This window comes from Ranitomeya imitator, chromosome 5, assembly GCF_032444005.1.
Source record: "Ranitomeya imitator isolate aRanImi1 chromosome 5, aRanImi1.pri, whole genome shotgun sequence".
Taxonomy (NCBI): Eukaryota; Metazoa; Chordata; class Amphibia; order Anura; family Dendrobatidae; genus Ranitomeya; species Ranitomeya imitator.
In genome coordinates, this window is record NC_091286.1 from 78,588,059 (window position 1) to 78,615,849 (window position 27,791).

General features: G+C 44.2%; 3 protein-coding genes across 7 annotated transcripts in view; 1 reads left to right on the top strand and 2 right to left on the bottom strand.

The window, feature by feature from the left end:
• The window catches only part of SHLD1 (shieldin complex subunit 1), a 149,626-nt gene that overhangs the window by 51,269 nt on the left and 70,566 nt on the right, over positions 1–27,791 (bottom strand). The gene's annotated exons all lie outside the window — the stretch shown is intronic.
• LOC138681377 (uncharacterized) lies at positions 22,074–23,904 on the top strand. Its single transcript, XM_069768833.1, has 2 exons — positions 22,074–22,688; positions 23,007–23,904. Exons 1-2 carry the CDS (start codon positions 22,333–22,335, stop codon positions 23,887–23,889), a joined length of 1,239 nt encoding a protein of 412 aa, XP_069624934.1. The 5' UTR covers positions 22,074–22,332; the 3' UTR covers positions 23,890–23,904.
• LOC138681376 (uncharacterized) lies at positions 24,165–26,390 on the bottom strand. Of its 2 annotated transcripts, XM_069768832.1 has the most exons (6): positions 26,200–26,390; positions 26,044–26,118; positions 25,797–25,916; positions 25,505–25,706; positions 25,252–25,411; positions 24,165–25,146 (listed from the first exon to the last, which is right to left on the bottom strand). In XM_069768832.1, exons 1-6 carry the CDS (start codon positions 26,242–26,244, stop codon positions 24,231–24,233), a joined length of 1,518 nt encoding a protein of 505 aa, XP_069624933.1. In that variant the 5' UTR covers positions 26,245–26,390; the 3' UTR covers positions 24,165–24,230. The 2 variants fall into 2 exon arrangements, with proteins under 2 accessions (XP_069624933.1, XP_069624932.1); XM_069768831.1 differs by having other exon boundaries at positions 24,166–25,146; positions 26,044–26,390.

Sequence of the window (27,791 nt, forward strand, 5' to 3'; positions counted from 1 at the left end):
AATTAAATAAAAAAAATATAGTATAAGGTCTTAAAATACTTGATCTTCGATAATATAAATTTATCAGGGATACAATTAATTCTATAAATATATGAAAGATACTGAAACCCTTGACTTCACCAATTTCTCATTTCAGCAGACGCTGGTAATACTGCTGCTGAAATTGTATAATTTCTGAGCTTTATGTCAAATGCTTGTGAAATCTTCAGATGTCAGTTTGCTAGACAGAAAAAAAAAAAAGATCCTTTAGAGAATTGGGATTATTGTCAGGAACAAACAAGAGTGTAAAATTAGTGAATCTTGTTGCAAATCTGAGCATTGTCTGCATCTGAAGAGCTTCTGAAGTGGCAGATACGGATGTCTCAATACTCTATATTACAATTGAGAGCATCAAGTAGAGGCAATGTCCGCTCATAAGAAATGTCGCTAACAACCAAGAACAAGAAGCAATAAGCTAGGATTTCAAAACAACCCTGCCGGCATCACTGCATGGCCTTCCATTCCCCACCTGCCTGTTACATCTACTAACTCACTCAGTGCCATGCTGTGAGATCTGTCTGCTGCTGGTTCCATGCCATGTGCTTCATGGCGGCCTGCTCTGTGTACACTTCCTGGCTGTGTGCATAGGGGGGCGGCGCCAGCCACTCCGGATTCTTATTGAGACTGTGTGCACCTCCCTAAGGTGCTTCTGGCCAATAGCCTTGAGGCCTCTGATACTTAAGGCATCCTCACCCATTGGAGGATGCCTGAGCAAACTATTCCCCTCAGTTTGCATTTGCTACTGAGCTGCCAGGTCGTGTGTTTCCTGTCTCTGAGGGCTGCACTATTGCAGGCCTTCATCTGTGTTCTGTTTGTGTATCCGTGTCCGTTCCTGTCTGTACTCTGGTCTATGTACGTCCCTGCTCCTTCTTTGTCATTAGTCATTTCCCACTCAGCTGTGTGTACCTCTGCCTTACCTTTCTGCTCTGTTCGCAACTGTCTGTGGCTCTGCTTCTCTCTGCTCGATTCTACCACAACCTGTGGCTCTGTGTCTCTCAGCTCTGCTCTCTGACCTTGCTCCGCTCTCTGTGGCTTTGCTCTACACCTCCGCTCCTTGCGGTTCCACCTGGCACCGCTCCTTGCGGTTCTACGTCTTTAGCTCTTGGCCCCGCCTCCAGCGTCTCCGCTCTTGGCTCCGCCTCCAGCGTCTCCGCTCTTGGCCCCGCCTCCAGCGTCTCTGCTCTTGGCTCCGCCTCCAGCGTCTCTGCTCTTGGCTCCGCCTCCAGCGTCTCTGCTCTTGGCTCCGCCTCCAGCGTCTCCGCTCTTGGCTCCGCCTCCTGCGTCTCCGTCCTTGGCTCTGCCTTCTTCTCTACTCTCTGCTCTACCTTCTACTCGTACTCCACCTCCTGCGATTCAGCTTTTCTTCCACTCTTGCTCTATCTTAATTCTGCAACTTTCCCTACAGGTCTCTACCTGTTCCTTTATATTCTCCAGTCTGAACAGGTTCTTACCTGTTTCCACAAATCCATCTGAATACCAGTTCCTACCAGAGTATCAGTCCTGTCTGCCAGTGCCAGCCGTGCCCGCCTCTCTGCCTGAGTGCCAGCCGCGCCCGTCTGCCTGCCTGTATCTCAGTCAAGCCAGTCCGCCCGTCAGGGCCTCTGCCATACCCGTCTGTCAGCCAGTGTCACAGCCGTGCCTGCCTGCCCGTGTCTTGTCCCCGGTGGGATCAGCATCCACAGTCCGACTCCACCCTTGAGTGGTAGCTTCCTATTGCACAAGTCTGACCTCACCATCAGAGGCTCCAGCGAACACCTAGGAAGCTACTTAGTTACGCCCCTTCCAGGGAAGTTCGGTCTGTGGTCCAGTGGGGCCACACCCCCAGGTGCCGGCGCCAACCAGTCTCGGCACGAGCATTACATGCAGTATAATGTGTCATAAAAACCTTTATTTTTGTCTTTCATACTGTTAAATGGAAGATGGAGAAAGGTTAAGTGAACATAACTGATCAGTCAGAGAAGAAATTGTGAATGATAGCATTACCGGAAATATTTGCATTTTGCAAAAAACAATGACTGTAGAGGGTAAAACATGGACTAAATAGAGTTGTTCAGGGGTCTGTGTGGGAAGGTTTTGTCTGTAGTAATCTTTCAAACCATGCTAAAGATCTACAGAGAGGCAATATCACTATAGACAAAAGTTTACTATACCGATCATAGCAGTTAAGAAAGGCCGAAGAAATAACCTGGAAGCAGCCAGTCTAGACATTTATTTTTCCTACAAGTTCCAAGATGGTCTCTAAAGTCACCGATATCCCAGACATTCCCTCCAGTTTACCAGTTATAGACTGTGTTCGCAACATCTGTTTTGTCTTCAATCAGACCAATAGTTTAACGAAACCAATGATACTTGCGTTCAAAAATCCCGATCCTCGTGCCCATTTCATTAAATCACCTTCCCCCTGATAGACTGCACATAAGCATGGTGGACAGATCTTTTTATTTTGTTTAGTTATCATTAAAAGTTCTATTTTACTGTTTTTCCACCTCAGTCAGCGATTTTGTTTAACTTGGTGGGATAATACATTTGACCCTTAGGATGCTTTATCAGTGATATACCCCATCTCATTAAACTCAGAGCATGTCTGATTCTGATCCATTTCGGTAGACCAGACACAGACATTCAGGTCTCTGAGGATGTATCAAAAATGGTTGAAAATCACATGACATCTGTCATATATATGCTTTAACTCAGAGGTCCCCAACTCCAGTCCTCAAGGCCCACCAACAGGTCATGTTTTCAGGATTTCCTTAGTCTTGTCCAGGTAATAACTGCATCACCTGTGCAATGCAAAGGAAATCCTGAAAACATGACCTGTTGGTGGGCCTTGAGGACTGGAGTTGGGGACCTCTGCTTTAACTGATCCATTGTTGAGTTTCAAAAGAAACAACATTGGACAGTTAACCAATATTTAGTTTTTTTTTCTAAAAGCGAAAAAAAAAGTTGCAAAATGAATGCAAAACAAAGGATACATGGAAAAAAAAAAGATCCATATTTAAAGTATTTAAAAAAGGAAATTGGCACGTGAATAAAAAATTCTTATCTCACAACTCTGGTCTCCCTCCTATAAATTGTTTTAGGGATTTTACCTCTGGCAGCCGTTTGTGGCAGTAGGACAACATTTATGATCATTTTGACAACTGTTGGTAAAAAATACAAATACTAGCATGAATCCAATTTATACTGCGGGTACGTTACAGATTCTCTTTCTACAGGAAAATTACCTGTTGGACCCAGTCGGTCTATGGTTCAATGGTCTTGACTTAACAACCAAAGACTTGAATTGAGCAAAAAGATTTGTCGGATCTTTGCTCAGCATTCATGTCAGTAGTACATGGCCGCTGGCTCTTACCTGCAGACGTTCCCAGCACCACTGATTAAGAGTTCACCAAGACATGGCCGTGTGTGTATCGTGTAACACAGTAATGACGTCGCAGCAACATACAAATCAGAATAGGAATGTCAGATGTTTGCATTCTGTGGCTGCCGATGCAGACCACCACAAACCTCTTTCCGTGTGTTCTGTTCCATCGACCACAGACTATTCCTCTGAGGGCGTCACAGTGGCGGGTGTGTCAAGATGTAAGGCCGCCAGCTCATTACGTCTCTTTCAACCAATCAGCCCCTGAGGCACTATCCTGTGCACTATAATATCTCCTCCCCTTCATTATATATACGCTACCTAAGGAAGTACTAAACACGTGTCGTGGCATCTGTGCAGCATTATACAGGTCAGTTCATCTGTTTAATTATATATTGCCCTGGGGGGGTTGCACTACATCATATCCATTGCATACTATACAGTAAACATACTTGTCTCAAATGCAATTTCCTTACGTGCCAACATAAATAGCATTACAGCACTATACATTTTCAAATCCCTGGTAGGAATTTAAGCACCTTTTGTTACCCTTAGTGGTATACTGTATTTGCATCCCACATATATCTTTTATGGGCAATTAGTACACGATCCAGATGATTGACAGGTCTCTCCTATGTACATACAGCCATTTCACACTGTATCTGGCTGCATGATTGCAGTGGTACATGCAACATGAATCTAATGACAGATTCCCTTTAAGCCAAGTGGGTAGCTCATTACGTTTTTTGAACATAATCCAAGTGCTCTATAATCTGAGGGATAGTAGACCCTGTCCTAGTCTTGGGCAATAGGATCCTCCATTCTGTAGACAATGGAAAAGGTATCCAACAATTCCAGTACTGTTGGGCCTTGATAAGTTTTCCAGTGACACAATAACTAAACAAGCTCATAGAATCTCACGTCTTTCTGTATCACCTCTATGCTGATGACACACAGATCTACATTTCTGGACCAGATATCACCACCCTACTAACCAGAATCCCTCAATGTCTGTCCATTATTTCTAAAACTTAACATGGATAAAACAGCATTCATCATCTTTCCCCCACCTCACGCGACCCCCCCCCCCCCCCACTGGACCTATCCATTACAGTAAACGGCTGCCCACTCTCCCCAGTCCTAGAAGCTTGCTGCCTTGGGGTGATCTTGGACACTGATCTCTCCATCAAACAACATATAGAAGCCCTTTCCGCTTCCTGCTGACTTCAACTCAAAAATATTTCACGGATCCGTACATTCCTAAACCAAGAATCTGCAGAAACCCTAGTCCATGCCCTCATGATCTCTCACCTTGACTACTGCAACCTCCTGCTCTGTGGCCTCCCCTCGAACACTCTTGCACCCCTCCAATCTATTCTAAACTTTGCTGCCTTACTAATGCACCTGTCCTCGCTATTCCCTGCCTCTCCCCTCTGTCAATCCCTTCACTGGCAACCCATTGCCCAGAGACTCCAGTACAAAACCCTAACCATGACATACAAAGCCATCCACAACCTGTCTCCTCCATACATCTGTGACTTTGTCTCCCGTTACTTACCTTACTTACCTGCACACAACTCCGATCCTCACAAGATCTCCTTCTCTACTCCCCTCTTATCTCCTCTTCCCACAATCTCATACAAGATTTCTCTCGCACATCACCCCTACTCTGGAACTCTCTACCACAACATATCAGACTCTCATCTACCATCGAAACCTTCAATAAGAACCTGAAGATCTACCTCTTCCGACTAGCCTACAACCTGAAGTAACCACCAATCGAACAAACCACTGCACGACCAGCTCTACCCTCACTTACTGTATTCTCACCCATCCCTTGTAGATTGTGAGCCCTCGCGGGCAGGGTCCTCTCTCCTACTGTACCAGTCATGACTTGTATTGTTTAAGATTATTGTACTTGTTTTTATTATGTATACCCCTCCTCACATGTAAAGTGCCATGGAATAAATGGTGCTATAATAATAAATAATAATAATAATAATAACAAGCAGCCTGTAGAAAAAAATGCAGAAGCCCCTGGTGGGATAGACAGAACTATTATGACCAGTGAAGATTAGAATATCAGAAGAGCACACTTTATTTTACAGATAATTCGTGGCAGACCAGAAGTGGGCAATAGTTGTACAATTCTATCAAATGTGTGTAGATTTGTGCCTCTTGATCTCCCACATTGCAGAGGGCATAACGGAGGGTAAAATATGTGAAATGCCACTGGTGTCCTACATGGTCCAATAAGAATTTTGTAGTGTTTTCTTTCTATAAATTGCAGGAGATGGAAGATTTGTAGGTTAGCACAAAAGTCTTGTGTCCCTCCATACACATTGGCTGATTGTAATATCCAGTACAGACCAAACGTTTGGACACACCTTCTCATCAAGAGAATGCCAAGAATGTGCAAAGCCGTCCTCAAAGCAAAAGGTGGCTATTTTGAAGAACCTAGAATATAAGACATACGGTAACAAAAAAGTGTGAAACAACTGAAATTAAGTATATAATTCCACATTTGTTAATTCATAGTTTTGATGCCTTCAGTGTGAATGTACAATTTTCATAGTCATGAAAATACAGAAAAACCTTTAAATGAGAAGGTGTGTCCAAACTTTTGGTCTGTGCTGTAACTCATTGGCGCTCCCAGATATGCAGTGTGTTCCAGCAGCTGGTATCTCAACAGATTCTGTGTGAGGCCGAAAAAGCAAAATATATCAATAGGAGAACACCGCCCTAAAGGGTGTGAGAGCTGACTACAAAAAGTCAATAAAAACAATCCCTGGTTTTAGAGTGTACATTCAAAAAGATACCTCATAAAAATGCAATAAACCCCATCTGGGTGTATGCCTTTAAATAAAAAACAGGTGGTATGACTATGGGTTCTGGTTTGTAGGTGGACCTCCAGAGTAATGCAATGTTTGATTGCATAATAGATCCTGGATATCCACGCTCCCCAATATATAAGTGTAACTATGAAATACAATTGGGTCACTTACTGTAATGACAGTGGGTACGAAGCACAAGTTGTAAGTCTGATGGTGTTGAAAGCTGCTCGCGGGGGTGGAAGTCCTGGGGAGTGTCCTCCCATAGTAGTGCAATCCCACTTGTTTATGGAGCTGGAAGACCAGCGGTGCACTCCGGCTGAAGTGCTGTCATGTAGTAACGAGGTTAGTGGGGGACGTGACCAGAGACACTGCGAAGGGTGCGTGAGAGGATCAACCGACATGTTTCAAAGGACTGCACCCTTCTTCATCAGGGTTACTGTCAACAACACGGGCCCATCTACTCTCTCCCCTCACACAAATCCTCACCTATATCTATGTGCAATGTACTGTATGTTTATCTATGAATTTGAGTATTCTCAATATCTGACAAACCCATGAGGAGTATTCAAAAAGGAGAAACATTGGAGTTTTTAGCAAATTTTCTATAACAACCTTTATTGAAACAGACCATCAAACATATATTAAACAAGATTTAAAAGATGTGATTAAAAAGGACACCAACACTGGCCGCACTCAGTACTAAATGTAATACTAAAGGGCTTCAATCAACATGATATTTTAAGGACCCCATCACCTACAATGTCCATCCACCTGCTCCCAAAGGTTAATGGAGGGAGGACATTAATCAATATAGCCCAGTGGCTGTTGTAGAAAATTCTCTGGGGATTCCCCTCCCATACTGCCCCTTAATACATATGGTCACAAAAATCAACCTATGTTAAGTTGAATAAAAGGGTCATCTTACCGAGACTGAGGCACACCGCTGACGCACCCAGACGCACGTTTTGCCGCTCCATAGCCTTGCTTTCTCAAGGGGAGGTGTGTTAATGGTCTCCTACAGGACCTTTTATATCCATGGTAACCGGTCCTGTGTGTATCACATGACCGGCCACCGCTGGGCTATGTATACATGGCGCATGCACCCGCGGCCGGCACCATACCCACGTGACCCGGCACATCGCCGTCCAACATCTGAGTGGAGGCCAAACTCCCAGTCAGACGCTAGCGACGACAGAACGCTGGATGACGCGGTGCAGCAACGGACGGCAAGCCGGCGCATACGCACAACCGCAGCGGTCAGATAGAAAAAACACATAACCCGACAAAGATATTGTAATATGCATGTATCAAATAAATATTACAAACATTTTTTTTATTTACTTTTTTTTTTACATGCTTTTAACCCCTTAGTGACAGAGCCAATTTGGTACTTAATGACCAGGCCAATTTTTGCAATTCTGACCACTGTCACTTTATGAGGTTATAACTCTGGAACGCTTCAACGGATCCCGCTGATTCTGAGATTGTTTTTTCGTGACATATTGTACTTCATGTTAGTGGTAACATTTCTTCGATATTACTTGCGATTATTTATGAAAAAAACGGAAATATGGCGAAAATTTTTAAAATTTTGCAATTTTCAAACTTTGTATTTTTATGCCCTTAAATCAGAGAGATATGTCATGAAAAATAGTTAATAAATAACATTTCCCACATGTCTACTTTACATCAGCACAATTTTGGAAACAAAATTTTTTTTTGTTAGGGAGTTATAAGGGTTAAAAGTTGACCAGCAATTTCTCATTTTTACAACACCATTTTTTTTTAGGGACCACATCACATTTGAAGTCATTTTGAGGGGTCTATATGATAGAAAATAATGAAGTGTGACACCATTCTAAAAACTACACCCCTCAAGGTTCTCAAAACCACATTCAAGAAGTTTATTAACCCTTTACGTGCTTCACAGGAACTGAAACAATGTGGAAGGAAAAAATGAACATTTAACTTTTTTTTGCAAACATCTTAATTCAGAACCATTTTTTTTATTTTCACAAGTGTAAAAACAGAAATGTAACCATAAATTTTGTTATGCAATTTCTCCTGAATACGCCGATACCCCATATGTGGGGGTAAACCACTGTTAGAGCGCACCGCAGAACTTAGAAGTGAAGGAGCGCCGTTTTACTTTTTCAATGTAGAATTGGCTGGAATTGAGATTGGACGCCATGTCGCGTTTGGAGAGCCCCTGATGTGCCTAAACAGTGAAAACCCCCCACAAGTGACACCATTTTGGAAACTAGACCCCTTAAGGAACTTATCTAGATGTGTGGCGAGCACTTTGAACCCCCATGTGCTTCACAGAAGTTTATAACGTAGAGCCGTGAAAAAAAAAAAAATTGCATTTTTTCTACAAAAATGATCTTTTTGCCCACAAATTTTTATTTTCACAAGGGTAACAGGAGAAATTAGACCACTAAAGTTGTTGTGCAATTTCTCCTGAGTACGTCGATACCCAATATGTGGGGGTAAACCACTGTTTGGGCGCACCGCAGAGCTTGGAAGAGAAAGAGTGCCGTTTTACTTTTTCAATGTAGAATTGGCTGGAATTGAGATCGGACGCCATGTCGCGTTTGAAGAGCCCCTGATGTGCCTAAACAGTAGAAATCCCCCACAAGTGACCCCATTTTGGAAACTAGACCCCCCATGGAACTTATCTAGATGTGTGGTGAGAACCTTGAATGCCCAAGTGCTTCACAGAAGTTTATAATGCAGAGCCGTGAAAATAAAAAATATTTTTTTTTTCCACAAAAAAGATTTTTTAGCCACCAAATTTTTATTTTCACAAGGGTAACGAGAGAAATTGGACCCCAAAAATTGTTGTCCAATTTGTCCTGAGTATGCTGGTACCCCATATGTGGGGGTAAACCACTGTTTGGGCGCACGGCAGAGCTCGGAAGGAAGGAGCGCCGTTTTGGAATGCAGACTTTGATAGAATGGTCTGCGGGTATTATGTTGCGTTTGCAGAGCCCCTGATGTACCTAACCAGTAGAAACCCTCCACAAGTGACCCCATTTTGGAAACTAGACCCCCCAAGGAACTTATCTAGGTGTGGTGAGAACTTTGAATGCCCACGTGCTTCACAGAAGTTTAGAATGCAGAGTCGTGAAAATAAAAAATATTTTTTTTTTCACAAAAAAGATTTTGTAGCCCCCAAGTTTTTATTTTCACAAGGGTAACAAGAGAAATTGGACCCCAGAAGTTGTTGTCCAATTTATCCCGAGTACGCTGATGCCCCATATGTGGGGGTAACCCACTGTTTGGGCGCACGGCAGAGCTCAGAAGGGAGGGAGCACCATTTGACTTTTTGAGCGCAAAATTGGCTGTCGTGTTTGGAGACCCCCTGATGTACCTAAACAGTGGAAACCCCCCAATTCTAGCTCCAACCCTAACCCCAACACACTCCTAACCCTAATCCCAACCTCATCCATAATCCTAATCACTAACCCTAACCATAATCACAACCCTTACCCCAAAACAACCCTAATGTCAACCCTAACCATAACCCTAATCAAAACCCTAAATCCAACACACCCCTAATCCTAATCTCAACCCTAACCTCAAACCTAACCCTAATCCCAATACACCCCTAATCACAACCCTAACCTTAACCCTAATCCCAAACCTAACCCTAATCCCAAGCGTAACCCTAATGCCAACCCTAACCCTAATACCAACCCTAATCCAAACCCTAACCCTAATCCCAGCTCTAACCCTAACTTTAGCCCCAACCCTAGCCCTAACTTTAGCCCCAACCCTAACCCTAGGGCTACTTTCACACTTGCGTCGTTTGGCATTCCGTCGCAATCCGTCGTTTTGGACAAGAAACGGATCCTGCAAATGTGCCCGCAGGATGCGTTTTTTGCCCATAGACTTGTATTGCCGACGGATCGTGACGGATGGCCACACGTCGCGTCCGTCGTGCACTGGATCAGTTGTGTTTTGGCGGAGCGTCGGCACAAAAAAACGTTCAATGAAACGTTTTTTTGTACGTCGCATCCGCCATTTCTGACCGCGCATGCGTGGCCGTAACTCCGCCCCCTCCTCCCCAGGACATAGATTGGGCAGCGGATGTGCTGAAAAACTACAGCTGCTGCCCACGTTGTGCACAATTTTCACAACGTGCGTCGGTATGTCGGGCCGACGCATTGCGACGGCCCCGTACCGACGTAAGTGTGAAAGAAGCCTAACCCTAAGTTTAGCCCCAACCCTAACCCTAAATTTAGCCCCAACCCTAACCCTAAATTTAGCCCCAACCCTAGCCCTAACCCTAGCCCTACCCCTAACCTAACCCTACCCCTAACCCTACCCCTACCCTAACCCTACCCCTAACCCTACCCCTAACCTAACCCTACCCCTAACCCTAATTTTAGCCCCAACTGCTGTTCTCCTGCTGGCCGGCAGATGGAGACAGATGGCGGGCGCACTGGGCATGCGTCCGCCATGTTCTGCTGCCGGCGGCCAGGAGGAGCAGCAAGAGGATCCAGGGACCTAGGTGAGTATGCTAGGGTCCCCGAATCCCCCTATTTCTCTGTCCTCTGATGTGCGATCACATCAGAGGACAGAGAATTACACTTTACTTTTTTTTTTCTTTTTTTTTTTGCGGTCGCCGGTAAACAGTTAATTACCGGCGATCGCAAAACAGGGGTCGGTAATACCGACCCCGATCGTGCTCTTTGGGGTCTCGGCTACCCCCGGCAGCCGAGACCCCAAAGATTCTCCCGGTGCCGGCCGGCGGGCGCACTGCGCATGCGCCCGCCATTTTGAAGATGGCGGCGCCCACCGGGAGACACGAGGAGCATCGGGGGAGCTAGGTGAGTATTGGGGGGCCACCTGGGACCCCTTTTCTCTGTCCTCCGATGTGCGATCACATCGGAGGACAGAGAAATTAAAAAGAGATCGCTTTTTTTTTTTTTGCGATCGCCGGTAAACGGTTAATTACCGGCGATTGCAAATGCGGGGTGGGTTAAAAACCCCCCGAATCATGTTCTCTGGGGTCTCGGCTACCCTCGGCAGCCGAGACCCCGGAGAAAATCGGCCTCTGGGGGGCGCTATGGACTTTTTCCACAGCGCCGTTAATTAACGGCGCTGTGGTTTAAGTACCCTTAGCGGCCGCCGTTAAAAGGCGTATCGGCGGTCGCTAAGGGGTTAAGATCATAACAACAATAGATGATAATACAAGAAATGGGATTTTTATGGCTGTGTTGAATTCCAATTGTTATACATCAGATTGACATATATATATGATCTAACTAAAATTTACTTTTTGGACATCAGTCTGGAGGTGGATGCTTCATCCAATCCCTTCTGGCTGTATGTTTTAACTGGATTTTGTGTGTTTTGATTTTGATTTTAATTATTGTTTTTTATTGTATAGTTTTACATTTTAGTCTCCTGCGGTATGATTGACTTTACCTGATTGTCATATCGCTGACGTCGTTATTTCCCTGGAATGCCCTATGAAGAAATCATTCTTTTACAGAATGGGGGTCACAAAGATATGGAAAAATCCAATTTCTTGTATTATCATCTATTGTTGTTATGATCTTAAAAGCATGTAAAAAAAAAAAAAAAAAAAAAGATTGTAAAATTTTTGTAATATTTATTTGATGCATGCCAATTACAGTATCTTTATCGGGTTGTGTGTTTTTTCTATCTGACCACTGCGGTTGTGGTGCGCATGCGCTGGCTTGCCGTCCGCTGCTGCCCCGCGTCATCCGGCGTTCTGTCGTCGCTAGCGTCTGACTGGGGGTTTGGCCTCCACTCAGATGTTGGACAGCGATGTGCCTAGTCACGTGGGTATGGTGCTGGCCGCGAGGGCATGCGCCGTGTATACACAGCTCAGCGGTGGCCGGTCATGCAATACACTCATGACCGGTTACCATGGATATAAAAGGTCACCTCCACTTGAGAAAGAAAGGCTATAGAGTGGCGAAACATGCGTCCAGCGGTGTGCCTCAGTCTCGGTAAGATGACCCTTTTATTCAACTTAACATAAGTTGATTTTTGTGACCATATGTATTAAGGGGCAGTATGGGAGGGGAATCCACAGAGAATTTTCTACAACAGCCACTGGGCTATATTGATTAATGTCCTCCATCCATTAACCTTTGGGAGCAGGTGGATGGACATTGTAGGTGATGGGGTCCTTAAAATATCATGTTGATTGAAGCCCTTTACTATAACATTTAGTACTGAGTGCGGCCAGTGTTGGTGTCCTTTATAAATCACATCGTTTAAATCTTGTTTGTTAATAAATGTTTGATGGTTTGTTTCAATAAAGGTTGTTATATAAATTTTGCCAAGAACTCCAATGTTTCTCATAAATATATGTTTCTTTTAAATATAATTATCATGGAGTGGTATGTAAGTAGCTAGGTATTAATTGCTTGGCATACTGAACAATATGAGTCTGGGTATTTTTGCATTAAACCCATTAGGAATGTAGCTGCGCTAGGTATCAATTGCATTAGGTCACTTTTTATTGACTATTTATAGTCAGTCCTCACACCCTTTAGAGCAGTATTCTCTTATTGATATATTTAGCTTTTTTGGTCACATTAGCGGATTGTCTGGCCCACAGCCATTTCTCCGGACATCCGCATTTAAAAAAAAAAAATTGCTTAGGAAATTTTTATAGTCTCAAAAGGTCTAACATCCTCATACAAAGAAGAACATGGGCCCCCGATTCATCAAGACTATCGTTTTTCAAGCTGGTCTTGATGAGGTGGAAGGGTGAAATGAGAAGTGCCTGATTCATAAAGAGGTGTGTGTGCCTCTTTATGAGTTGGGAGGCAAAGTGACATGCACTCATTAAAGTTTTACTCCCGTCAGGTATTGAAGTAAAATTTATGGCATAAGGGACACCACAGCTAGTCATGAATTTGACGAGTAGGGTTGACCTTGCGCCATCTTTCCCCAAGCTCTGCCCACTTTGTCAAAGTTGAGTAACAATGATGTGAAAGCAATCTCCCTCTGTGCACAAATTTTGTGACTTTCCAAATCTTTTTACGCCAGTTTTCGGCTGTAAAAGCCTTGATGAAGCAGGGCCCTACAGGCATACAGGCAGCTGAACAAGCAGGAGACAGACCTAAATGGACCAAGACCACCCAGGAATGAGGTCAGCAAGTATTAAACAACAGATTGAACAGAGCACCCAATCTGTGGAGCACCAACCTCAAAAGCCCAAGATGTGAAGACAGTATTGCTAAATACTGGAGAGAGTTGGCTTGGACCAGTGGTCCCCAACTCCAGGCCTCGAGGGCCGCCAACAGTGCAGGTTTTCAGGATTTCCTTAGTATTGCACAGGGGTTGAATCCAACCCCTGTGCAATTCTAAGGAAATCCTGAAAACCTGCACTGTTGGCGGCCCTCGAGGCCTGGAGTTGGGGACCACTGGCTTGGACTCTAAGGCAAACTCAAGAAATTCAGCTTTTATATCAACCTAAAAGACGTCATGGGGAATATTTTCCTTGTTTGCAAAGGAGGCTCCTGAAAGTTTTCCAAGCTATTTCCAATATATTACTAGGCACTTACTGAATTGTATAAGACCCCGTTCACACGTTCAGTATTTGGTTAGTATTTCACATCAGTACTTGTAAGCCAAAACCAGGAGTAGCACAATCAGAGGAAAAGTATAATAAAAACAAGTCACCACTTCTGATTTTTTTTACCACTCCTGATCCTGGCTTACAAATACGGAGGTAAAAAACTTGCCAAATACTAAACATGTGATCGTGGTCTACTGGCAGGAAACAATTGGAAGACATAGAAGCCATTTTAATAGATCATTACAGTATTTATCGTTTTGTAGACGATATAAATAACCAGTGAATATTCTGTGCTACATTGTTTAAACATACCGTATCATGCAAGATACAGTATATTTTATGAAGGAAAAAGTTGCCCACAATTGTAATAACCTCTGCAGCAGAAATATTGATCATCAGGCACTGCAAGAAGGGAGCCAAGAAGAACATAACCATGATAAGACCTTTGTAAACAGAGACTACGTATCCTGTGCATTCAGCTGCGTGTAATAAAAAGATACGGCTTCAGGAAATGAAATATTTCCCCTAGCTTACTGATATCTGTGTTTAGAAAGAGCCTATAGCAGAGTTAAACAAGACCAAGAAAGGATCAGTTTGCTGAACGGATCAAAGCTATTCATAAAGTGCTGGGTTACCAAGTGGAAAACCAATGATGTGATTTAAGACAATGAAGCAGATGTATGCGATGGCTAAATCTGTAGTTCTCAATTACAACCCCAATGCAAATAGTTGGGACGTGCTGTAACATGTAAAGAAAACAATAATGCAATGCCCTGGAAATCTTTTCTAGTCATATTTAATTCACAACATATAACACAAATCAGAGTTGAAACGTTAGACATGCTTCCTTTTCGATTGAAAAAATTTGACTCATTCAGAAATTGATGACAGAAACACATCTCAAAAAAAGTTGGGACAGTGTTTACAAAAGACTAGACAATGGAATGGTACTAATGAAAAACAGCCGGAGGGGTCAGTTTTCAACTGTCACATGCGTACATGCGGTAGTACGTATGTCATCACTCCCCTGATGAATCAAAAGAGGAAACGCGTCGGGAGACATAGGCACTAAACGGGATCAGTGGATAGAACGGCATGATCCGGATCTAGATCCCGGACACTCTGAGGAGGCACCGCTGACAGTATCGGTCCCACAGATGAGTATAAACCAAGACGCTATAAATAAATGCACCCACGCATAAACACCTGCTGAACATATGCTGATATGCACAAATAGGTTTGTGAGGCATATATGTATTCCGCTGTTATCGGTGGTTTGAATATAACAGGACGGGGTTCGGCCCACTCCATATTTTTGCTGAGCTTGCTCATTTGTTGTTAAACACCATATGCATAAAACCCTTGAGACATAGGAGTGGTTTACAAATATTGTTCCATCTGGTTTTTACCTGTGTTCTGTGTTTTTTGGTTGTTTTCGGTTTTCGTTGTTGGTTTTAAACACTGGCACTTTGTTCACCTATGGTCACTATTGTGATTTTAATTAATGAAAGTAAAAGTTAAGTTTTAATATTTAATCTCTAACCAGCTGCTAAGATTTAGGAATATATTGGTTATTGTGAGTTTTGTCCTTGCTGATAAAACACATGACTGTATACAAAGAGCACTCTAGAGAGGCAAAGTCTCTCACTAACAAAGATGGTCAGAAGTCACCGGCATGTGAACAAATCTGTCCAAAAATGGTGCAACAATTTCAGAAAAATGCTCCCCAATGTAAAATTGCAAAAACTTTGACTCTGCCACCATCTACATTACATATCAAAAGATTCAGAGATTCGGGAGATTCTATCTACCCCGGTGTTTCTCAAACTACAGTCCTCACAGCCCCCCAAGAGGACTTATTTTCAGGATTTCAATAGTACTGCACAGGTGATAGAATTGCACAGATAGTAGAAGTATCCTCGTCAAGGCATAGGGAATTCTTAGAAAATATTAAAAACTTGACCTGCTGGGGGCCGCGAGGACTGGAGTTTAGGAAACACTGATCTATACAAAAGAGAAGGCTGACCGTCAATGTCGGATGCTAGTGATCTACGGACCCTCAGGCAGAACTGCATTAACCACATATCGACAACTAGCATATATGTACTGCGCACGTTGGCAGTGGGTGTATGGAGCAGGCTCATGGGGTAAGCCTAACACACATCTGGCAAATATTGGTTGACAAAATCTGCCTCTAACAGCCGCGGATGGAGCAGAACTCCACCAGTGACTTTTTACCTGTTAAAAACTGCTGTCAAACTCTGACAACGGCATTAACAGCTCACCAGAATGGGGACCCATCATTATGTGCCCAATGGCGCGATCGTAGGTGCCAATGGGTTGCTATGACAGCCAGGGGTCTGTTGAAAACGTCCATGCCTGTCAACACTGAGCTACTCTGAAACGCAGTCTGTGGCCGGGCTTCAAAAGAGACTGATTTTTACTATATGCAGCAGTATTGTGGTGTTGCTGTTTATAGCCCAAATGATTAGATGATCAGAGATTGAAATCACCTAAGTGAACTAATAAATAAAAAAAGAAAAATATAAAAATATAATAAATACAAAAAAAGTTCAAATCACGCTTTTTTACCCCATTAACCCCTTTCTGACATCGGACGTACTATCCCGTCGAGGTGGGGTGGGCCCCTATGACCACGGACGGGATAGTACGTCCAGCGCGATCGGCGGCGCTCACGGACCGCCCCTGGCACATTAACCCCTGGCACACCGCGATCAAAGATGATCGCGATGTGCCGGCGGTGCAGGGAAGCATCGCGCAGGGAGGGGGCTCCCTGCGGGCTTCCCTGAGCCCCCCCACAGCAACACGATGTGATCGCGTTGCTGCGAGGGTCTTACCTCCCTCCCTGCCTGCTCCAGACCCGGATCCAAGATGGCCACGGATCCGGGTCCTGCAGGGAGGGAGGTGGCTTCACAGAGCCTGCTCAGAGCAGGCACTGTGAAGCAGCCTGCACTGCTATCAGATCGGTGATCTGACAGAGTGCTGTGCAAACTGTCAGATCATCGATCTGTGATGTCACCCCCTGGGACAAAGTAAAAAAAAAAAAAAATTTCCAAATGTGTAAAAAAAAATAAAAAAAATATTCCTAAATAATGAAAAAAAAAAAAAATATTATTCCCATAAATACATTTCTTTATCTAAATAAATAAAAAAAAACAATAAAAGTACATATATTTAGTATCGCCGCATCCGTAACGGCCCGACCTATAAAACTGGCCCACTAGTTAACCCCTTTAGTAAACACCGTAAGAAAAAAAAAAAAAACGAGGCAAAAAACAACGCTTTATTATCATACCACTGAACAAAAAGTGGAATAACACGCGATCAAAAGGACAGATCTAAATAACCATGGTACCGCTGAAAGCGTCATCTTGTCCCGCAAAAAACGAGCCGCCATACAGCATCATCAGCAAAAAAAATAAAAAAGTTATAGTCCTGAGAATAAAGCGATGCAAAAATAATTATTTTTTCTATAAAATAGTTTTTATCATATAAAAGCGCCAAAACATAAAAAAATGATATAAATGAGGTGTCGCTGTAATCGTATTGACCCGAAGAATAAAACTGCTTTATCAATTTTACCAAACGCGGAACGGTATAAACGCCTCCCCCAAAAGAAATTCATGAATAGCTGGTTTTTGGTCATTCTGCCTCACAAAAATCGGAATAAAAAGCGATCAAAAAAATGTCACGTGCCCGAAAATGTTACCAATAAAAACGTCAACTCGTCCCGCAAAAAACAAGACCTCACATGACTCTGTGGACCAAAATATGGAAAAAATTATAGCTCTCAAAATGTGGTAACGCAAAAAATATTTTTTGCAATAAAAAGCGTCTTTCAGTGTGTGACGGCTGCCAATCATAAAAATCCGCTAAAAAACCCACTATAAAAGTAAATCAAACCCCCCTTCATCACCCCCTTAGTTAGGGAAAAATTAAAAAAATGTATTTCCATTTTCCCATTAGGGCTAGTGCTAGGGTTAGGGCTAGGGTTAGGGTTAGGGTTAGGGCTAGGGCTAGGGCTAGGGTTAGGGCTAGGGTTAGGGCTACAGTTTGGGCTGGGGCTAAAGTTACAGTTAGGGTTTAGATTACATTTACAGTTGGGAATAGGGTTGGGACTAGGGTTAGGGGTGTGTCAGGGTTAGAGGTGTGGTTAGGGTTACCGTAGGAATTAGGGTTAGGGGAGTGCTTGGATTAGGGTTTCAGTTATAATTGGGGGGTTTCCACTGTTTAGGCACATCAGGGGCTCTCCAAATGCGACATGGCGTCCGATCTCAATTCCAGCCAATTCTGCGTTGAAAAAGTAAAACAGTGCTTCTTCCCTTCCGAGCTCTCCCGTGTGCCCAAACGGGTTTCAGTGTACTCAGGACAAATAGGACAACAACTGTTGGGGTCCAATTTCTCCTGTTACCCTTGGGAAAATACAAAACTGGGGGCTAAAAAATAATTTTTGTGGGAAAAAAAAGTTTATTTATTTTTACGGCTCTGCGTTATAAACTGTAGTGAAACACTTGGGGTTCAAAGTTCTCACAACACATCTAGATAAGTTCCCTGGGGGGTCTAGTTTCCAATATGGGGTCACTTGTGGGGGGTTTCTACTGTTTAGGTACATTAGGGGCTCTGCAAATGCAATGTGACACCTGCAGACCATTCCATCTAAGTCTGCATTCCAAATGGAGCTCCTTCCCTTCCGAGCCCTCCCATGCGCCCAAACAGTGGTTCCCCCCCACATATGGGGTATCAGCGCACTCAGGACAAATTGGACAACAAATTTTGGGGTCCAATTTCTCCTGTTACCCTCGGGAAAATACAAAACTGGGGGCTAAAAAATAATTTTTGTGGGAAAAAAATTTTGTTTTATTTTTACGGCTCTCCATTATAAACTTCTGTGAAGCCCTTGGTGGGTCAAAGCGCTCACCACACATCTAGATGAGTTCCTTAGGGGGTCTACTTTCCAAAATGGTGTCACTTGTGAGGGGTTTCTATTTAGGTACACTAGGGGCTCTGCAAACGCAACATGGCGTCTCATCTCAATTCCTGTCAATTTTGCATTGAAAAGTCAAACGGCGCTCCTTCCTTTCCGAGCTCTCCCATCCGCCCAAACAGTGGTTTACCCCCACATATGGGGTATCAGCGTACTCAGGACAAATTGTACAACAACTTTTTGGGTCCAATTTCTTCTCTTACCCTTGGAAAAATAAAAAATTGGGGGCAAAAAGATAATTTTTGTGAAAAAATATGATTTTTTATTTTTACGGTTCTGCATTATAAACTTCTGTGAAGCACTGGGTGGGTCAAAGTGCTCACCACACCTCTAGATAAGGTCCTTAGGGGGTCTACTTTCCAAAATGGTGTCACTTGTGGGGGGTTTCAATGTTTAGGCACATCAGTGGCTCTCCAAACGCAACATGGCGTCCCATCTCAATTCCTGTAAATTTTGCATTGAAAAGTCAAACGGCGCTCCTTCCCTTCCGAGCTCTCCCATCCGCCCAAACAGTGGTTTACCCCCACATATGGGGTATAAGCGTACTCAGGACAAATTGGACAACAAGGTTTGGGGTCCAATTTCTCCTGTTACCCTTGGTAAAATAAAACAAATTGGAGCTGAATTAAATTTTTTGTGAAAAAAGTTAAATGTTCATTTTTATTTAAACATTCAAAAAATTCCTGTGAAGCACCAGAAGGGTTAATAAACTTCTTGAATGTGGTTTTGAGCACCTTGAGGGGTGTAGTTTTTAGAATGGTGTCACACTTGGGTATTTTCTATTATATAGACCCCTCAAAATGACTTCAAATGAGATGTGGTCCCTAAAAAAAAATGGTGTTGTAGAAATGAGAAATTGCTGGTCAACTTTTCACCCTTATAACTCCCTAAAAAAAAAACATTTTGGGGGCGTGACCGGATGTGGAGCTGAGCGGACGTGCGAGGCTCGAGCTCCCTAACCACCAGCTATCATAAGCGGCCCAAAGCACAGTGAGGTGACCGGAGGAGGTCAGATCTGAAGATAAGATAAGCCAGGCGGTGGTGCACTCCAGGAATGAAGCGAGGGAGAAGGAGGGGGCAGGCGCCCAGCAGGGTCCAGGTCTTTGAAGCGATGGGTAGTTGGATCCAAGATGGCGACCGCAACTCTCACCACGCGGCCGCCGGCAGCAGCAGGAGTGATGGCAGTGTGAAGCAAAGGTCAGAGCTGCACAGTGAATCACTCCACCAGCCCCAAACTCCCAGCAAAACTGAAAGATCCCTGAGCACACAGAGCTATTCACCAACGCTGCAGTCCCTGCTTTTCCCCCCTGCTAGGAATGCTGAAGGTTCAGAGCCTGAAGATTTACAGCCACTAAACACAGCCCTGACCGTCTCCTCAGACTCTCCTATTACAGACTCCAATTCTGCCCCTGTCACTGTAGCCACACTCAAATCCCTGCTGGGAGACCTGAAGCAAGCCATTCATACTGATATCACAACGGCTTTCACTGAGCTACATAAAGAAATAACGCAGATTGGCGACAGAACCTCACACATAGAGGGGAAACTGGAGGAATATACTACGGCGCACAACCAACTAGTAGACGCGCATAATGAAGCGGACGAAGAAATCATGGCCCTAAAACTGAAGCTTGCAGACCTAGAAGACCGATCCAGGCGCAATAACCTACGTTTCAGAGGAATCCCTGAGAGTGTGTCAGCGGATACACTAAAGGAGTTTCTAATGGACTTCTTCACAATTCTGGTGCCGTCAGCAGAACAGAGGGACCTGCTGATTGACAGGGCACATCGGATCCCCAAACCAAAGTCTGCTCCCAGCTCCGCACCGCGAGACGTGATAGCCAGGCTGCACTTCTACCATTTCAAGGAGGCAGTGACCAAGTCAGCGTCAGCAAAGCAAGAACTTCCAGAAAGATTCCGGAACATTCTGGTGTTCACCGACTTGTCTGCGACAACCCTGAACAGGAGGCGAGAATTCTCATCCGCAACCAAGATTCTACGGGACAACAGTATTGTATACAAGTGGGGATATCCAGTAAAGCTCATCGTGACGAAAAACGGAACTTCACACGTCCTTGCGTCTCCCAGAGAGGCCATGACCCTGCTCCAGGAATGGTCCCTGACATCAGTGGATGAAGATACCAGCTCCCCACTAAAGAAAAGACCCCCGACACTGAACAAAGAATGGACCTGATTCTCACGCAAGTACTCTGTTACCATATGTATCCCCTGTGTGCCTATGCCAGGACACCACACTGTTATTTTTTTGCCTGGCTGGCAGGTTGAAGGGGCATGAGAATATTGCTTTCGTTTTTTCTATTCTCTCCCCCCCTTTAATACTGGATAGGAACGACTATCCAGTTGGTTCACATAGAACCGGACTCTGAGTTGTACAAGTTGTACTTGTTCTGGTTGTTGTTAATTACTTTAACCCCTTTGTTTCCCTTATTATTATCCTGTATCTGGTGACTGATTGAATTTTTTTTTCTTTTTTGTAACTGATGGTATTTCAAATATCTAGCATTAATGTGAAAGGCCTAAACAGCCCTTTCAAGAGATCGTTATTATGGAAGGAAGCCCAGGCACTCAAAGCGGACATACTATGTGTCCAAGAAACTCATTTAAATTGTGATGATACCCATAGACTACAACATAAAAATTACCCCCATATCTATGTGTCATATGCGGCGAAAAAGAAGAGAGGGGTAGCGATTGCAATAAAAGACACTGTAGCGTTCCAGCTTGTTGATAGCGTTCTGGATGATGAAGGCAGATATGTAATATTGATATGTAGCATCAATAACAAGGTGTATACAATTGCATCTATATATGCACCCAATACAGGTCAAATCACTTTTATTAAAGACCTCATAACTAAATTATCCAAAATAAAACAAGGATCCCTGCTAATCTGTGGAGATTTTAACCTCGTCCCGATCCCCAACATAGACAAATCTTGGTGCTCAAAGAAAAAGTCCCAATCCCATGCGCTGTCCCAGTGTCTTATATCAGAAGAATTGTATGACACGTGGAGGGTCCTTCATGCTTCTGAAAGGGATTATACATATTACTCCCACCCACATAAAGTATATTCAAGAATAGATCTAATAGTAGTGGATAAATGGCTCCTACAAAATATACAATCAGCAAAAATTGGGAACATAACCTGGTCGGACCACGCTCCTGTAAGGCTACTTTCACACTAGCGTTAACTGCAATCCGTCCCAAAAACGTCTTTTTCCCGAAAAAACGGATGCGTCAAAAAACTGCAAAACGTATGTAACGAATACAGCATTTCGACGGATCCGTCGCAAAACCGTCGCAAATCCGATAAACGGTTCCGTTGAAATGCTGGATGCGTTGCATACGTTGCATACGTTTTTTCCATCCGTTGCATACGTTTTTACGACGGATCCGTTTTTAAAATGGGAGGCACCAAAATTTGATTGGCTACTGGAAACTAGGGAAATCTATATACTGACTGTATTTACAGCACATCTTTGAGGGTTTTAGTTTAGTGGCAATGATGGATGGTGTAATTGGGAGGATTTCGAGTTTGGTTACTGAAGTTATATTTGAGACGAATCGCCTGGATATCATAGTGCGGGAGAAGGAGGCGGCAGCAGAAAGACGGATGATGCAACGGAGAAGGCGACGATTCTGGATACATCCAATCAATGAGCTGCGGATGACCAGGGGTGTCCAGTCCACTCTCTATCTGGAGTTGCGGTGCAACCCCCAAAAATTCTTTAGTTATGTACGGATGAGGATGGAACATTTCGATTATTTGGTTGGAAAAATAGAGGATGTCATCCAAAGGCAGGACACAAGGATGAGGCTTGCCATCACACCGGCGGAGCGGCTCATGGTGACACTGCGGTAAGCATTTTTTCTTTGTCATTGCTCATATTGAATGTGAGTACATGCTGCAGAGAATACTGCGCTGACACATTGCGCCGCATTTACTGTAGCATGTCATTTGTTGGTTTATGTGAGGCCATTCCACTTGTTTTTTTTTCTTGTGTCATTGGTCATATTGAATGTTATTACATGCTGCAGAGAATACTGCGCTGACACATTGCGCCGCATTTACTGTAGCATGTAATTTGTTGGTTTATTTGAGGCCATTCCACTTGTTTTTCTTGGTTGATGGTCTGTGCAATTTTTTTTTACATTTTTTTTTATTTTTCCCTGCAGCTTCCTAGCTACGGGTGAGTCTTTGACTTCACTCCATTTCCAATTCCGGCTGGGGATTTCCACTATTGGCGGAATTGTGAAGGACACATGTCGTGCGATTTGGGACACTTTACAGCTGGAGTATATCCCACAACCAACAATGGAAATCTGGATGAGAAGTTCCGAACAATTTGAGCGAATGTGTAATTTTCCAAATTGTGTTGGTGCTGTGGACGGCAAACACATTAGGATTGCAAAACCGGCAGGAACAGGATCAGAGTACTATAACTATAAAAAATACTTCTCAATTGTACTCATGGCTATTGCTGACGCCAACTGCCGATTCCTTGCTGTGGATATAGGAGCGTATGGCCGGTCCAACGACTCCCAAGTGTTTAAAAACTCTCCGATGGGTCGCTGCCTGTATGGAGATACATACAATTTCCCGCCAGCAAGACCGCTCCCAGGAACCAGTGAACCAGCCTTGCCCTATGTGTGTGTAGGTGATGAAGCCTTTCAACTGTCGCCGCACCTACTGAAACCATACAGCAGCCGTGAATTACACCGCACCAAGCGGGTATTTAATTACCGTCTTACCAGGGCAAGAAGAGTGGTAGAGTGCTCTTTCGGTATTTTGACAGCAAAGTGGAGAGTTCTGCTGACGGCAATAAAACTGGATACAAAAACTGTAGACGATGTTGTCAAGGCATGTGTGGTGCTCCATAATTTTGTTATTTCAAAGGAGCCCGTTACCTTGGATGACGAACAATTGGAGACATCCTTGTGGGATTACCGAAGTGCCTCTGTTCGCTCCACCGGTTCTGTTACTAGGATGAGGGAACAGTTTGCTGAATATTTTTTGTCACCTGTTGGGCGGATTCCATGGCAAGACATAATTGTGTGACTTTTTTTTTTCTTTTTTTTTTCCAAAATTTTTTGGTAGCAACTGCCACAAAAAAAAAAAAAAAAAAAAAAAAAAAAAAAGAGTGTGTGTGGTTTGCTTGCTAATATAATATAAAACCATTTTGTTAAACCTTGAAAACGTCTGGTGTTTCTTTTCACTTAACCTTTCATATTTACCTTAATTAATGAACACACACACACAGTAGATTGTAAACCAGAATTATGTTTATTTCAAAAAATATATTTTTTGTGGGTAATTTTCCCACACAATTTTTTTTTTGGTAATTTAAAGAACCTTTCTTTTTTTGGCAAAAAAAAACTATGTACAAGTACATTCCAGGTTCACAGGTCCTGGTATTGTTGGGTGGAGTAACTATGGGAGGAGGGGCTGGAAGGTTGGACCACGTCGGTAGGTGGGATTGGGGAAACCCTACCTGTTGCGTCTGTAGTGGAAGGGGGGGGGAAAACAGGAGGCTGACCAGAGGGGTGTTGTGTTGGGGTAGGTGGAAAACTTACTGGGGAAGGAAAGCTGGGCAAAGATGAAGAAAACACGGGTGAATACATTTGGGTTGTGGGCCGGGTTGGGTATTGGTAGTGATGTTGATATTGAGAGTGATGTGGATATTGGGACTGGCGGTGATATTGTGGGGCATGGTGTTGAAATTGGGACTGGGATGTGTGGGGAGGTGTGGGGGTAGATTGGGGTTCGTTAATTACCTTCAGCAGAGCGTTATGGCAGCTATTCATTACCCGCATCTGCTGATCAAAAGAAAGCTTTTCCATGCTCCTGAGCATGGACTGAAAAAAAAGATTGGCTGGAGCTTGACTTACATCTAAATGCAGTCTATCCAAGCGACTGCTGATTTCATGTTGGTTTTCACTCATGCGTGATTGCATCATGCTGAAACCAGCAGTCACTTGTTCTCCCAAAATTTTAAATGAATTTTGGAAGCCTGCATTTAGATGCAAGAACTCAGGAGCATAGCTCCTTTCCTGACCCCTCTGACGCTGCCGCCATGAACCTACCGGTGGTGTAGAGGTGGCAGGGTCAGAGGGGTGGGGTAAAGGGAACGCTATCTGTTGACCATCAGATGCGAGTAAGGAAGGCTGCACTCCACTGGTAGAGGCGGATGAAGTGGAGGGGACAGAGGGGTGAGAGGTGTGGGGCCTACCGACGTGGTCCCCGGTGGCGGACTCAGGAGGGATCGCTTCAGAGGGTGCAGAGGTAGATGCAGGCGCACGGTGGCTGGAGTAGGTGCTGTGAAAGAAAAAAAAATAAGTTAATATATTGATATGAAAAAGGCCGGACTGAAACAAAAGTTTTGTGATTAGACAGGTTCTTACTGTGATGTTGAATACTTACACTCTACTCAGCATGGTTTCCCTCAGGAAGGAGAGGTTCGTGCCATATCTGTACCTCCTCTTCTTCCTTGCTGCTGAGCCACTCGGGGCCTGCATCTCCTCGTTAAACTCCCTCTTAAAGCGATCCCTCAATGACCGCCACCGCTTCCTAACCTTGGTACCTGTGAAGACAGGAATGAAGAAAAAAAAAAAAATATTCGTAAATGCAAGACATTACATTCAGCTCAAAACATCACTGAAAAGTGAATACTTACATAGTTTGCTCTGCTGCTGTGGAAGAAGGTCCTCCCACCTCGCAAAGATGTTCCGGCATACTTCCAACCAGAGCCGACGGGTGACACTGGTATCAGCATGCCTGCGGTCAGCCATGTTCCACAGTGGCTCCCGTTCACGAACCTCCTCGATGAGGGCTTCAATATCGATATCTGAATCGTATTCGGGAGCACACTGTGAAGCCTGTTAGAACAAAAAAAAAAGAAAGAATTAAAAATTAGTAGACTGAAAGCAAAAAATTAACAATTGAAGCCCCACAAAAAACCGACTCACTGATGGCCGACCGCGGCGTCGAGTCCGCCGACTCTGGGAGCGCCTGGGAGAACCTTCATGCTGTGCTGGACGTTCAGCAGCACCAGCAGCAGCAGCAGCAGCAGCAGCAGCAGCAGGAGACTGAAATAAAGGATAAAAAAATTAGCTTTAATGTATGTATATGTTTTCTGTGTTACGTTATATATGAAATTCTGTTTTGTGTACGGTGCAGTGTGATGTGTGAAGCAAGTGTTTCACCACTACTTACACTTGGTTCCTCCTCCACTTCGATGTCTCCACCCGTCTCGGTCCCTTCCGACAGCTCCTCATCGGATTCTGATTCCTGTTTAAACATAATAAATGCATGTAGTGACTCAAAATGATGTAAATTTAAAAAAAAAAAAAAAAAATTTTTTTTACTTACCGATACCTGCTGTTGCTGTGGAGGAGGGCTGCCGGAAGAGGACATTGTGTGGCTGTGGTCCAGGTGGCTGTGGTCCTGGTAGGTCTGTAAGTTAAAAGACACTTGCAATCTGCTCTACACATTGAAGTAGCAGATTTGGGGTCTTCAAAACTTACTTTTCAGATTTTCTGGATGTGGGCCAGGTGGCTGTGGTCCAGGTGGCTGTGGTCCAGGTGGCTGTGGTCCAGGTGGCTGTGGTCAAGGTGGCTGTGGTCCAGGTGGCTGTGGTCCAGGTGGCTGTGGTCCAGGTGGCTGTGGTCAAGGTGGCTGTGGTCCAGGTGGCTGTGGTCCAGGTGGCTGTGGTCCTGGTAGGTCTGTAAGTTAAAAGACACTTGCAATCTGCTCTACACATTGAAGTAGCAGATTTGGGGTCTTCAAAACTTACTTTTCAGATTTTCTGGATGTGGGCCAGGTGGCTGTGGTCCAGGTGGCTGTGGTCCAGGTGGCTGTGGTCCAGGTGGCTGTGGTCAAGGTGGCTGTGGTCCAGGTGGCTGTGGTCCAGGTGGCTGTGGTCCAGGTGGCTGTGGTCAAGGTGGCTGTGGTCCAGGTGGCTGTGGTCCAGGTGGCTGTGGTCCTGGTAGGTCTGTAAGTTAAAAGACACTTGCAATCTGCTCTACACATTGAAGTAGCAGATTTGGGGTCTTCAAAACTTACTTTTCAGATTTTCTGGATGTGGGCCAGGTGGCTGTGGTCCAGGTGGCTGTGGTCCAGGTGTCTGTGGTCAAGGTGGCTGTGGTCAAGGTGGCTGTGGTCCAGGTGGCTGTGGTCCAGGTGGCTGTGGTCAAGGTGGCTGTGGTCAAGGTGGCTGTGGTCAAGGTGGCTGTGGTCCAGGTGGCTGTGGTCCAGGTGGCTGTGGTCAAGGTGGCTGTGGTCAAGGTGGCTGTGGTCAAGGTGGCTGTGGTCCAGGTGGCTGTGGTCAAGGTGGCTGTGGTCAAGGTGGCTGTGGTCCAGGTGGCTGTGGTCCAGGTGGCTGTGGTCAAGGTGGCTGTGGTCAAGGTGGCTGTGGTCCAGGTGGCTGTGGTCCTGGTAGGTCTGTAAGTTAAAAGACACTTGCAATCTGCTCTACACATTGAAGTAGCAGAGTTGGGGTCTTCAAAACTTACTTTTCAGATTTTCTGGATGTGGGCCAGGTGGCTGTGGTCCAGGTGGCTTATGCCGGTCAGTGTGGTCCCTACTCTATCTGCAATATAATAAGTATAATGGATTGAAAGTTAGACCAAAGCAGAAATAGGTAATGTTTACCACTAAACACCATGTTAAAATGAGAAAAATATGTGAACACCCAAACCCAAAAACTGGTGCACGTTATACCATTCTTTTCCATGTCCCAAAAACAAAAAAAGGTAAACTGTGAGACACCTTTAAAAATATTTTTATGTTTTAAAAAAAAAACAATTACCTCCCCGAAATAAAATTTCAAAGGATAACCTTTATTAAAAAATGACCACTCAAACAACTCTGTATTGCATGTGTAACCATTGGTACATACACCTGATTTAAATTTACCTTTAAGAAATTATACTACGGACAATTTTTTAAGAAACATTTTATTA

Coding starts and splice junctions, on each gene's coding strand:
- LOC138681377 (XM_069768833.1), top strand. CDS start 22,333: ATGATGGATGGTGTAATTGGGAGGATTTCGAGTTTGGTTACTGAAGTT. Junction 22,689..23,006: donor CGGCTCATGGTGACACTGCG/GTAAGCATTTTT, acceptor TTTTCCCTGCAG/CTTCCTAGCTACGGGTGAGT.
- LOC138681376 (XM_069768831.1), bottom strand. CDS start 26,244: ATGTCCTCTTCCGGCAGCCCTCCTCCACAGCAACAGCAGGTATCGGTA. Junction 25,917..26,043: donor AAGTGGAGGAGGAACCAAGT/GTAAGTAGTGGT, acceptor CCTTTATTTCAG/TCTCCTGCTGCTGCTGCTGC. Junction 25,412..25,504: donor ACAGCAGCAGAGCAAACTAT/GTAAGTATTCAC, acceptor CTGTCTTCACAG/GTACCAAGGTTAGGAAGCGG.